At 53.7% G+C, this 13,009-nt stretch overlaps 1 protein-coding gene and 1 long non-coding RNA gene across 6 annotated transcripts in view; one reads left to right on the forward strand and one right to left on the reverse strand.

Annotated features, from left to right (window-relative positions):
- JDP2 (Jun dimerization protein 2) overlaps positions 1-13,009 on the forward strand; it is a 43,610-nt gene that overhangs the window by 26,946 nt on the left and 3,655 nt on the right. For all 5 annotated transcript variants that reach the window (XM_070250182.1, XM_070250181.1, XM_070250180.1 and 2 more), the window contains exon 3: positions 5,703-5,807. In XM_070250182.1, the coding sequence (XP_070106283.1) occupies positions 5,703-5,807 (105 nt within the window). The remainder of the gene's footprint in view (positions 1-5,702; positions 5,808-13,009) is intronic.
- LOC138920666 (uncharacterized) overlaps positions 11,662-13,009 on the reverse strand; it is an 80,811-nt gene continuing 79,463 nt past the window's right edge. The window contains exon 4 of the long non-coding RNA XR_011432238.1: positions 11,662-12,896. This is a non-coding gene — a long non-coding RNA (uncharacterized lncRNA). The remainder of the gene's footprint in view (positions 12,897-13,009) is intronic.

Below are 13,009 nucleotides of genomic sequence, written 5' to 3' on the forward strand. Positions count from 1 at the left end.
GCATGCTCCCCCTCTCCCCAGGTCTCCTTTTGTGCCAGATTCTGCCCGTGCTGGAGGCTGGGTGTGCCCCGGAAAGCACTCACCTGGGAAGGCAGGCTGGGAAGCTGGCGTTTACAGAACCCTTCCTGCCTCCCAGCCTCGGTGCTGACTGGTCCTTATTACAACCCTTGCCGCAGGGCCCAACGTCTTCCTTGTACAAGTGAGGAATGGAGGCTCAGAGAGGCCGAGTGACTTGCCCAGGAGCACACAGCGGCTCCGTAGCAGAGCTGCTGGGGACCCAAGCCTCTTAGACCCCAAAGCCCACGCTGACAACTCTGATGCCATGAGTCTCACATAAGCCTGCTTCTTTCTGCCTGTGCCACAGTTCTTAGTAGAGACAAGCCTTTCAGACCGTCACTACTCTGGTTTATTTGGGGTTTTTTCCCTTTATTTCTGCCTGTTGACTGCCTTATTGCTCTTTTCTCTGTTGCTTTGTCCATGTGAGAGTTTCTAAATTTTCAGTGCCTCAGGTTAAAAAGTGTCATTGCTGGGGCCGGCTTGGTGGCGCAGCAGTTAAGTGCGCACATTCCCCTTCTCAGTGGCCTGAGGTTCGCAGGTTCGGATCCCGGGTGTGGACATGGCACTGCTTGGCAAAAGCCATGCTGTGGTAGGCATCCCATATATAAAGTAGAGAAAGATGGGCATGGATGTTAGCTCAGGGCTAGTCTTCCTCAGCAAAAAGAGGAGGATTGGCAGCAGTTAGCTCAGGGCTAATCTTCCTCAGAAAAAAAAAAAAGTGTCATTGCTCTGTCTCAGCCTATCTGTTTGTGGGTCCCACAAGATATATTTTTGGAAATGCTCGTGAAATGTCAGAATTCAAAATCACATCTGGGCGACTGTTGCCACCATATGAAAGCCACATGGCCTGCAGAGGGGCCTGAGAAACACGGCCAGGGTTCAGGCTGCGGACCTTTCCTTTAAACCGTGCAGCTTTCGTGTTACACATTGGTGTTAATTATGCAATAAATAGTTTTTATTTACAAAGACCTTAGTGAGAAAAAACAAAACGGTCGTCGCCCTGAGAGTCAGAAGCTTCTGCTGTGGCTTTACAGCCCCATCACTAGGATGGAGCCAAAAGGGCGGGGCCCTGTCACCACACGTAGGGGTGCACACGGACCACCTGCCCTTCATTGAGCTGGAGGGGCCGAAAGGCCTGGGTTTGAAGCTGCCACTGACCTTCCAGGCAGCCTTTTCATCTTTTGTTTCCTTGCCCGTAAAAGTGGGGAGGACAAGAAGACCGCCTGGATGGTTCACTGAGACCCTTTAACAGCCAGGACTCCTAATCCAGGGGACTTGATACTTACCAAGGTGACCCACTTCTGTTTGCTCCAGGGCCCTGCTGCATCCAGGCTCTGCCACTTTCCCAACTGTTCTAGAAGCATGGCTCCTGGCAGCAGTGATTCTCCCCTGAGTCACTGGGGACCACCTTCTGCTCCTTCATTCTCACCTGACATCGCCCAACTTCACGAGGTGGGACCCTGGTGTCCTGGGCATCTTTCAGTGGCAAGAGGCAGACACCTTCCCAAAGTCCCTCCAGGGCAGAGGAGGAATTTTCAGGATAGAGTCAGGGGTGTGCATCATGGACCCCAAGGACAGGAAGCATAGTCAGGCCCCTCCAGGGGTGGAATCTGGAGGACCGAGATTCTACCTCGGTAAGTGCTTTCTGTCTGTCCACTTGCTCTGTCTGTCCATTGGTCTCTGTCCGTGTCTCAATGCGTTTGTCTCTCTCCACCCATCTTTGTCTCTCCGTTTCTCTCTTCCTCTCTGTCTCTGTCTGGAGCTCCCTCTGTCTCTCAGGGCCTGGACAGGGTGAGGCAAGCCAGAGGCCCAGGGCATGGCATTTAAGGTGGCACTCCCTCTCGGGTGCCAGCCCTGCCCCTTCATGAGCCCCAGAGTGAGCGCCTCCTTAAATGTGTGTCCTGGGCACCTCTCTTGCTCCAGGCCCAGCTTTTCTCTCTGTCACCCGCTCCCTCTCTTTGTCTCTCTGACTCCCTCCTGTAGCTGAGTGTGTGTTTCTCTCTAGCCACATGGTCTCTGCTCATCTCTGCACATTGGCCGCCCGATCTTTCTGCTCCTCTGGGCACATGGCTGAAGCCGGTTACTCCCCGAGTCCAGCAGTCCAATTTCAAGTTTCGAGGAGGTGAATACAGCCCAGCTCTGGTCAGCCCTTCACACCAGAGGTTGGGGTCCCCCAGCCCTCAGCAGGGGCTTAAGAATAGGCTCCATGAGGAGGGACTGCGTGCGCAATGTGAGGGGCCTCTGGGCTGTGGCTCCCAGAGTCTGTCCCTCCCATGTGAAGTGTGGCACGGGGGTACCCCTCACTGCCAGAACACAGACAGCTTTGCCCAGGCCTCCCTGGGAATTTGGGAAAAACAGAACCAGAACTAAGTTTAAGAACAGGCCCCCATCTCATGGTTTTTTAAATATATGAAGCAAGCGTCAAGCTGCTTCCTCCTTACGCGTCCTGGTTCTCCCAGCTGTATCTGCAGAAAGGAACCATCATGTCCCGTTCTGGGGTCCGATTTCTGATGCCTGGACTGTGTGTGAGGAAGCAGCCTCCGCTGCCGCTCGCCCGCTGGGGGCCAAGTGTTTTAGGGATCTGGGGAGCATCGCGGAGGAGGAGCAACAGCCTTGACCTTGCGGATGAAAGAAGGGTTGGGGAGAGTCTCCAGTCGGTCTCAGTCAGGGGGCACAGCCCACGCAGGCACGGGCGGAAACTCCCAGAGTTAGCCCGCGGGGACAGAGAAGGCCGAGGGGCACCAGCCAGCTCCTGTCTGATTTCTGGCAGGACCTCAGCAGCTGCTTTCCGTGTCTCCTCTGGATGGCTCTTAAGTCACAGTAGGACCATTTGGGGGAAATGCAGCACAGTGTCGATGAGGAAGGCGTGGTGATGGGGCTTTGGGGCCATTTCTTGCCTTGTTGGGAGATGTCAGCCCAGGCGGGGCCTGGGTGCAGGAAAGGCCTGGGGACGGGCTTGGAGACTGGTGGTGGCTGCGGGATGGGGGGCGGGGGAAGGCGGGGGTGCTTTAGGTTAAGTGCACAGCCTGGATTCTTTCCGGCCCTGCGCAGGATTCCTGCAGACCTGCCACAGCCGTCGGGGGCCTGCGCCTGAGTCTAAGACTCTGTCTTTGGCCAGTGTGCTTCTGGGGAAGGCAGCACTCAATCCCCAAGCTTTGCTGGCTTCCTGCAGACAGAGAGAAGAGGCCATTCCTGGCGGAGAAGGCTCCTTGCGAGCACTGGGGAAAAGGTTATGCAGAACAAACGTAGGCGATAAATCACTTTTATGCTGTAATTATAGAATGCCAGCCTGTGGCATCTTTCTCCAGGATCTTTTGTTCCATTCATTCATTTGACTAACATTTGCCAAGCCCCTACTAAGTGCCATGTTCTATGCCAGGTGCTGAGGAATCTCAGGTCCCCTATCCTCCAGACTAGCAGGGAACACAGGTACCTACATAAACAGATAATTACGGTGGGATGTGACAGAGTGTCTTACAAAGTGCTGTAGCAGCACAGAAAAAGCACTTAATTCTATCTAGGGAGTCAAAGGAGGCTTCCTGGAGGAGGTGACATTGACTCTTGAAGCTCAAGTAATAGTTTAGCAAGTGGGAAAGGAAGGTCACGTCAGGAAGGCCTGGCTGGCTTGGACTAGGGTGAGGCGTTTGGAGGAGAGGGTGATGGTTGGAGGGGATGGACGTGGCTGGTGAGGGAGGGTGAGCAGCCTGACCCAGTTGATCTCTTACACTTCCAGCTTGAACCTCTTTGCATCTGCTGCTAGAGTGGCTTCCCTTTGCCCCCTGATTTTATGTAGGATGAGGCCCTGCGCAGGGCTCGGGGTGGGGCGCTGGGTCTTGGCGGACAGAGGTGTGTCTCCCAGGAAACAGCAGCTCTGCCAGAACCCCTGGGGCTGCTCCAGGGGAGGGGCTTGAGGCCCTGCGGGCCCGGCAGTGCCAGGTTGCACACATCACCTTGGCAGTTTGTGGGCAAACCCTCTTGGCCGAGGGGAGATTGCACTGCCAGCCACTTCCTCCAGTTCCTTCCCTCTGCCTGTCGTCACGGTTACCTCGGCCTTGTTGGGGGTGAGGTTGAGGTTGGGGGGAATCAATTTTGTCCAGGTTTCTATTTTCCCAGATGCGGGTCAGCCAGAGGAGCTGTCACTTCTGGTTCTGTTTCAAAGGAGGCCAAGGGGCAGGGAGGTGCTTGGGTGTGGCGGTGTTGACAAGGCACCTCTCCAGCCAGCCTCCCAGGCAGGGTGGGGGTGGGTCAGGGAGAAGCTCAGAGGTGGTGGGGAAGGAGAAAAGGCTGCCCTGCCAGGGCCTGTGCCGATGGCCGTGAGTGCTGGTCTCTGGCCAGGCCCTTGGTCCTGGGCTCCTAGAGCATGCTGGGAGTGCACAGAGAGGCTGTTTATTTTCCTGGCCCAAAGCCCTTTCGGCTGAGACCTTGTTCCAGGCCTCAGGCTGCCAGAATCAACCCCACTGGCTCAAGAAGTGAGAGAGTTGGCAAGCCCAGGGCAATCCAGCGACTTCTCTAGTGGCCTCTGACTCTAGGCTGCCCAGCCCAACTGGGCTTATGTGTCCTCCAGAGTCTCCTGGTAGGTAATGGACAGGGAGAGGCACCACATCAAAGAGGTCTGGTGGGCTGGGGCTATGTGAGCCAGTGGTCAAGAGCAGCAAGGTTGAATTCAGAGAAATCTGAGTTGGAATCCTGACTCCACCATTTCCTAGTTGGATAGCCTGGGGCATATTGAACTGTTGGGCTTCAGTCTCACCATCTGTAAAATGGGACAGTCATAGTACCTTCCTCGTCAGACATTGATTGTGAGGGTTACATGACCTGTGTTTAAAGCATTTAGCAAAGTGCACAGCAAACAGCAGCTCTGGTGGTTATTATTAATGAAACAATAATAACTGCAACTTTGATTGAAAGTGCAGTGTTGGGGGTGGTGAGTTTCCTCCTTAACCTTTAATGGGCCCTGTTTGATGCATGGTGAATTTCCTAATGTTTCCTGGGGGAGAAGCAAGCCCGGCGTTGCAGGAGGCAACCTCTGCTTGTGTCCTGTGCAGGGCACTTTGGGGAGCCCTGGGGTCCTGGGGGAAGAACGTGCAGAGGCAGGGAAAGGATTAAAACCAGGTGAGGAGGCTAGTTTAGTTGACAAAGAGAGAGATCTGAACCTTTGGAAGGACCAAGAAGGAGGGCGAAGTTACCTTAGGGAGGTGAAAGGGCTGGGGGCAGAATGTGACATCTGCTCACGCCCAAGGCGTTTTCAGAGGAAGTGCCTGGGAACCACTGGCCTGGAAAATAGTGCCCAGAGGACTTGGGCTGGGCAGGAGAACAGACCGGCACCACCCGCTGGGTGTCGCCTCTGTGTGAGTAGACTCACCAGGCTCTGGGCCTCCTGAACTCTGGCAGAACCCAGGTAGCCCTGCCCCTGCGGACGCTGACTCTTCTCAGGGATGCCCACCTGCTCCGAGAGGGTCCTTGGGCTGCCTGGGACACATTTCCATCTCATCAGCTGAAGGCCAGGCTGCTGGCAGACAGTGACCGCTCGCTCACTGCCAAGAGGTGGCTTAGGAAGGGGGATTGTCCATCTGTCTGTGTGTTGGGAGGGAAACCATACTCCAGGCCTGCCACAATGTCTGATCAGTGGCTCTTTGCCCTCACAGCTAGACGAGGAAGAGGAGCGAAGGAAAAGGCGCCGGGAGAAGAACAAAGTTGCGGCGGCCCGATGCCGGAACAAGAAGAAGGAGCGGACGGAGTTTCTGCAGCGGGTGAGTGGGGCTGCCGGCCAGGGCGGGGGCCTGCCTGTTCTCTGAAGTGGGCTTGTGCGCTGTGGACCAGGAGATGTCGTCAATCCTGCAGAACGGGGTGTACCTGCTGGCATCTGCCCAGGCGGCCTCGACCCCTCTGCTCTTCCCGGCCTCATATCTAACGCCCCTTCCGTGAACTGGGACAGCCCCGGGCAGCCTGCAGCAGCTCCTGCCCACGCAGAGCCCTGGAAGGCCAGAGAAGGTGGGAGGAGCCAAGTTCCCCTCCTCTAATTGAGGCTACACCCTTGGTGCTGATTGGCCCAGGTGGCTGGGTCTGGTACTACCCATTTTGGTGCCGTGGTGGCTGCCAAAGTTGTCCAGCATGGGTGTTAACGAAGAAGGTGATGACGCCATGCCCACGGGCTTCGGACGCAGCATCCGGGCAGAGAAAAGCTCCTTCCCTTGGCTGCAGCAGGCACTTCCAGCCCTGCCTCCCTGGCTGGCCGCAGCCCCACTGAAGCTGCCCCCAAGCTCTTTGCTGCTGCCCCTGGGACCAGAGGTCAGCTGTGTGTGCAAAGACCAGCGGAGGGTTGCCCTCCCCGGGTCCTGTCTCTTGGGCCTTCCCTGCTCCTCAGAAAGGTAGATGGCAGTGAAGGAACGTGACCAGAAAGCTAACTAGTCCAGGCCAGTGGTCACCAGCCTCCCCACCCCCAGTCTCTTGTTCATTTCCAAATAATAATAGTAACAATATATAATAATAACATGGGTCAGGCTCTGTTCTACAGGATGCGACAGTTCACAGTAGTTGCTAACATTCGTGAAGTTGGGCGCTGTGCAAAGTGCTGTGTGTACATTATCTCATTGTATTGGCGTATGAGGTGGGTGCCTGTATTATTTTCTGTCTACAGATGGGGAAACTAAGGCACGGTGAGGTTGAGGAACCTGCCCAGGATCCTCAGCACCTAAGTGATAGAACTGAGATTTGAGCCTGAGGCTGACTTCAAAATTTTGCTCTTAACCCTCTGCTCTACTGGCTCTGATTCATTCATTCGTTCATTCATTTGTCCATTCTTTTGCTCATTTGTTGATTTGTTGACAAGTGTGTTTAAACACTAAGTGCCCAGCACTGTGCCAGGTGCACTGGGGGACACCCGGGAAGGAGCAGACGTGGTCCCTGCTAGGGGAGATGGAGAGACAAGGCAGGGCTGGCCTTGGTTTTGTCTAACACTGGGGAATCTATGGGTCTCTTCTCATGCTGGCAACAAGTGGAGAGCAAATCTAAGGTCCTGGGTGTAGACAGTGTGGGGCCGTGTCTGCACCTCCAGACTGTGGGCGTCTGGGGCAGGGGAGGGTTATTATAGGCTGGACTTAGACTCCTGGAGCTGGGCCTCCCTGGAAAAGATGATGGACCCACGTTGGGCGGGAAGTCTTTAAGAAGTTTCTAAGACGCGGGTCTCCCATGGGCCTCTAAGACGGGTGGAGCGTCACATACCTCCTTCCCAGCCCTGGTGCTTGCAGAGCTGGGCAAGGCCCAGCAGGGGACAGAGAAGGCTCACATCAGATCCCTGCCTTCAAGGGCTTGTCAGCCGGTTAGCAGGCAAGATATGCCCAGTGAACGTGCACCGGTGACACACGAGTGCAGTGAACAGTCAGTGCCAAATGAACGGCGCTGGCCGCTCTTCACATAACAGGAACACTTGCACCAGCTGTGTGCCAGGCATTTCACCTGTCTCGTTTAATCTTACAACATTCCAGTGAGATAAATATTGATTATCCCCACTTTAGACATTGACTTGTAGCTCAGAGAGATCAAGTTACTTGCCCAGGGTCACACTACTAGCAAGGGGTGGAGCTGGGATTCATTCATTCATTTGCTGATCCATCCGTCCATCCAATAGTGTTCACTGAGTGCCCTCTGCACAGTGGACAGGCAAGTGATGTCTGCAGAGGGACGGCAGACGAGAAACGAGGAGTAGTAATAGGTGCTGAGCATTATGGTGGGCAAGCCCGGCGAGCTGTGAGAACATATGTGGGAGCCCTATCCTAGTCTAGGCTGAGGAAAGACTCTTATTGAGACATAAAAGAGGATTGGGAGCTAACGAGATAAAGGACAGGGACGGAGCAGTTACCAGGAACAGCACAAGCAAAGGCTAGAGGCAAGAGGTGTTTAAGGATGTGGTTAAGGAATTGAGAAGCATGTCATTGTGGCTGGAGTTTAGGGAACAAGGGGAGAATGGAGAGGCAGGCAGGCCCCAGATCCTTCATATGTCGGGGGATCCTCCATGCTGGTTGTCTGGGGCAACCTCAGTGTATGCCTGCTGTCCTCGCCTAATTACTAATAGCCCCTTCTTTCACTCTCAGGAGTGTCCCCATTAGGATGATGAAGTGCATGGTCATGGGGAGTCGTGGGAAGGTTTCAGGAGGAGAGAGACACCTTAAAAATATCCCTCTGGCTGCGGCGTGGGGCACAGATTGGGGCAGCGGAGAGCAGAGCAGGAAGATCAGTTACGTGGCTGTGGTGTTGTCCGGGTGAGAGAGGAAGGCAGCTGTGAGGACCCAGAGAAGTGCATGGTATCTAGGAGGGAGGTGTGGGCAGGTCTGTCTGGGCCCAGGCCCAATCCTCCCCCTCCCCCCGTGCTCCCCTCATCTCTTCTGGCCTTGGAAGTAGAGGCTGGTGTGAGGTTTAGGGCCCGAATGCCTGCAGACCTGGGGGATTTCCTTGTAACTTGTTTTTTAACAGGTAAAATATTTACAAGGCCCAGGGGTACAAAGGGATATGTGTGTGTGTGTGTGTGTGTGTGTGTGTGTGTATGTACACACATGTATATACACACATGCATACACATATATATGTATAATGTAAAAAGTCACCCTCCCATCCTTGACCCCTGGACACCCAGATCCACCCAGGAGAGTCTCGTAGCCTCTCAGAATTCTCCTGCCTGGACCAGCCAAGGTCCTGAAGGAGGCAGGAGGCAGGCTTTTGGGTGGGTCACATGGATGCCCTGTAGGCCCCAGGGCCAACCTCAGTACCCCCTCTGTCTGCATCAGGAGCAGCAGCCCCCAGGCTTCTCCCTTCTGTAGGAAGGCCTGACACGGGTTCCCCGGGTACTGGCACAATAGCACCATCTCATGCTGCCCTGGCGCTCTGTGCTCTTCGTAGCCGCTCTTGCCTCGATGGTCACAGTGACTCTGGGAGGAGGTGAGGCAGCCCCATTCCACTGAGATACTCCTGAGACTCCGGAGGGATTAACGTTTGCTCAGGGTCACACAGCGCTGAGTCAGCACTAGAACCTGGGGTCCTCTACTGCCCACCTATTCAGGTGACCCAGCTTCAGGGGGATTGGGGGTGCTGTTCACAGAGGCATAGCTAGCAAGTGGCAGAGTCAGGATTTTAATTCAGACAGGTCTTTGGGCTCAGAAGTCTGTACCAGACTTCTTCCCAATTCTTACAAAGAGTTGGGAGGTCAAATTCTATTTTAGGTGCATTAGGGTAACTTTTTAAAAAATAGAGTCAGAGAATCTTAATGCTTAAAGTCCCCTGGGCCAATCATTATCTTTTCTGAGAGGAAAGTGAGGCCCAGAGAAGGGAAGTGACTTGGCTAAGGTCACACAGCCAGGATGAAAGGCCAGGATGCCCAGCTCCTCACCCTGTGTTTTTTCCACTGCCTTTGCTGACCACAGTGGAGGAGACAGAATCTACACTTGCACTAATTGTATTCTAAAGCAACAAGTGCTTTCATTTTCTCCAGGGCAATAAATACCTACCAGAAGGCAAAACGGTAAACAGAAATGCAAGCCGGGTTATTCACCTCATAATTAGCTTGTGACGATCCTAGCCCACGTTCCTTCACTAATTAGGAAAACAGGCCAGGTAATTGCTGTTATAAAACCACAAACCACTTCTACAATCATGTTAAAAGAGATTCTTCTGAACTCAACTTACGCTTACACAATAAATGAATCTGTAGCCCCACCCAATAAAACCGAGGGAAATAAAACTAAAATCAGTTCCATTCTGACAGCCAGACAGGCAGAGTTCAGGATGTTCCAGGACATCCGCTAACACTTCAAAACCAACAGACTGCAGTGCCGTTCCTATGACAGGTGGAGCAGGTTGTCCCACGTCTGCGTGGTCTTTTGTGTGACACAGGTGTTCACGTATACGGCTGGTTGACATGCAGTCTTTTTAAGGAGATGGAGCTGCACAGTTACTAAACACTGCGTGTCGGCCACTGCCCCTTGCCTGTCCAGTTTTAACTTCCACTCACCATACTACCCACCTCCTTCCTGGCCACCTGCCCTCCAGAGCATCTCCCCCGCCGCCCTCCCCGCCCCCAGCCTTGGACCCATCCCCCCAGCTCACACGCAGCCCTCTGCCCTGTCTCCCATTCTCAGTTCCAGGCTGTGACTGCCAAGTGTTCTCTGCAAGCTTCCTCCTCTTGCTGCTTCTCCTCCTTCTCTCTCTCCGTGTTCTCTTGCTCATAGTTTAAAGTACAAATTCCTTAAACCTCTCTAACCCTGCAGTTTACAAAGTGCTTTTCCCGCAGGAGTTCATTTAATCCCCGTGATCATCATCTTTTTACGATGAGATAACCGAGGCTCAGAGAAGTTAAGAAACTTGCTCTAGACTCTGATTCCAAACCCGACCAGCACTTCCCAGTCTGGCTCTAAACCCACCTCCCCAGCTTTCTACCGCACTGCGTCCTGAAGCGACTGTGCTCTCAGTGGAGGAGTCTTAGCTCCTAAACGCCTCTGAAGCTTTCCCCTGTCCGTGTCCTTGTTCACTGGGGGCCCCCCGCCCCACCTCTACTCCACCCGCGTCAACCCATGTTTCAAACCCAAGGTCACACCCAGCCATTTAGCCGTGTCTACACCCTGGAAGGCTGATGGGCACATAGTCAGCTCTGCCCTGCTGTGTGGATCATTCTTCTCCTTAGAGTGGGAGCTGCACAAGAGCCATGCCAGGGGCTCCCGGGCCTCTGGATGCCCCAGGGCACTCAGTGTATCCAGCAAATGCTCACGAGTGAGTGGATTGAACTGAGATTCGTGAAGGCAGAGGCTCAGAGGATTCAAAGTTGGAGCCGAAACCTTGGCTGGGGAAAACCAGATGGTCAGTGGGTTTGTGAGAAGTCCCCAAGGTCACCAGCTCATCAGACCCAGTGGGCAGGCAGCTAAGATTAGCACCTAACGGCCCCAGACTGACAGGTCACAGACTCGTGGTTTCACGCGGGGTGTCTCCTGGCCCTCAGAGATGGACTTCTCTCGGAATTCTGAGAACAGTGGACCAGGCCAGCCTCCCTGTCGTGCCTCATCCTGTTGAAGCAAAACCCACCGTAGCTGGTTTTTAATATTTTCCTCCTGAGCGTTTCTTTCCTTTGTTGAGGCTGTTCTCCCTCAGCATCTGGTCACGAGGACTGCACATCTCAGCAGTTCTGAGGCCCCCAGGCGCCCGGGCTGCCGCCTCAGCCATGAGCATAAGGAACAGTTCAGTCAGACCAGCCGGTGTGAGGAAGACAGCAGCCCTGGGGTGTGCGCGAGCCCCACCGAGGGCCCTGGAGGCCCCAGAGGAAGCCTGGCCGTCACACACACGGTTGTTCTTTGTCTCACACAGGTTGCTCACCCTCGGCACGGTTGGCATTTTGGACTAGATATTCTGATCATGGGGTCGTCCTGTGCATTGCAGGATGGTTAGGAGCGTCTCTGACTTCTGCTCGATAGATGCCAGGAGCGCCCACCCTCCTCAGTTGTGACAACCAAAAATGTCCCCAGACATTATCAGATGTCTCCTGGGAGGCAAAACCATTCCTAGTTGACAATCACTGGTCTGAAACTTTGCTGGCCCTTGAGTAAATTCCAGCTCTCAAACTGGTTATAAGTTTTTATTTATTTATTTTTATTTATTTATTTTTTTTTTAAAGATTTTTATTTTTTTCCTTTTTCTCCCCAAAGCCCCCCGGTACATAGTTATATATTCTTCGTTGTGGGTCCTTCTAGTTGTGGCATGTGGGATGCTGCCTCAGCGTGGTTTGATGAGCAGTGCCATGTCCACGCCCAGGATTTGAACCAACGAAACACTGGGCCACCTGCCGTGGAGCGCACGAACTTAACCACTCGGCCACGGGGCCAGAACCCGGTTATAAGTTTTTAGACAGAGTCCAAGAGAAATCATTCAGATGCTTTTCTATGTTACTGGGTTTTTTGTGTGTATGTGTGAGGAACATTGTCGCTGAGCTAACATCTGTGCCAATCTTCCTCTATTTTATGTGGGATGCCACCACAGCATGGCTTGATGAGCGGTGCTGGGTCCATGCCTGGGATCTGAACCTGCAGACCCCAGGCTGCCAAAGTGGAGCATGCAAACTTAACCACTGTGCCACCGGGCTGGCCCCTATTTTGTCATTTTCACCCCCAAGGCTTGAATGGGGTGCCCATCACCCATCCACACTTTGAACATGTGAACACCCCCCAAATCATATCAACATTCTTTCCTTTCCCTGAGCTAGAAGTTCTTCAGAAATCTCACTTGAGGTCTATTTGAAACCTCATTTTGGATCTAGAAGTATGACTATTGGTTGTCTCCCAATGAGCAAAGCTTCTAGATAACAGGGGATAAGGAAAAGGCTGTTTAAATAATTATAGACTAATAACCAGGAAGCACATGTTTTAGGAGGAATTACATGACCACACTGGGCTGGTTGATCCCATAGGTCAAAATATCCTCCACATACATTTATCGTACATCAAAGCACTTTGCCATTGCTCTGCCCTCCGTGTGCCCCGTCTAACCCCTCCAGGGACCCTTCGTGCTCCTGCTTTAGATCCACTTGGCTTCCATTCTTCTGCCCCCCCCCCTTTGTTTCTTATGCAAAGGCCCTGAGGCAGGAGAGTGTTTGGCATAATTGAGCGACAGCAAGGAAGCCACCATGGCTGGAGTGAGTTGAATGAGGGAAGAGAAGTGGGACAGGAGCTGGGCTGGCCGCAGGCTATAAACTGGATTCATTCCACTGGTGACACAGGCCAGTGTCACAGATGTGATGGGCACTGCCTGACGAAAGTCAGTAACCCCAGGGGCTCCGTAGCAGATTCTGTGCTTCCTCCAATGGGAACCTGGCAGACAGAAAACAGGCAAATGCCAGCCTGGTGTGCCGTGTACTTACCCAGAGGGAGAGCCTCTGCGCAGAGCCGGTCCCCAGTGAAAGCTTAAAGCCGTGTCTCTGTGT

The sequence above is a fragment of the Equus caballus genome, chromosome 24 (genome assembly GCF_041296265.1).
Source record: "Equus caballus isolate H_3958 breed thoroughbred chromosome 24, TB-T2T, whole genome shotgun sequence".
In the NCBI taxonomy this organism is placed as follows: Eukaryota; Metazoa; Chordata; class Mammalia; order Perissodactyla; family Equidae; genus Equus; species Equus caballus.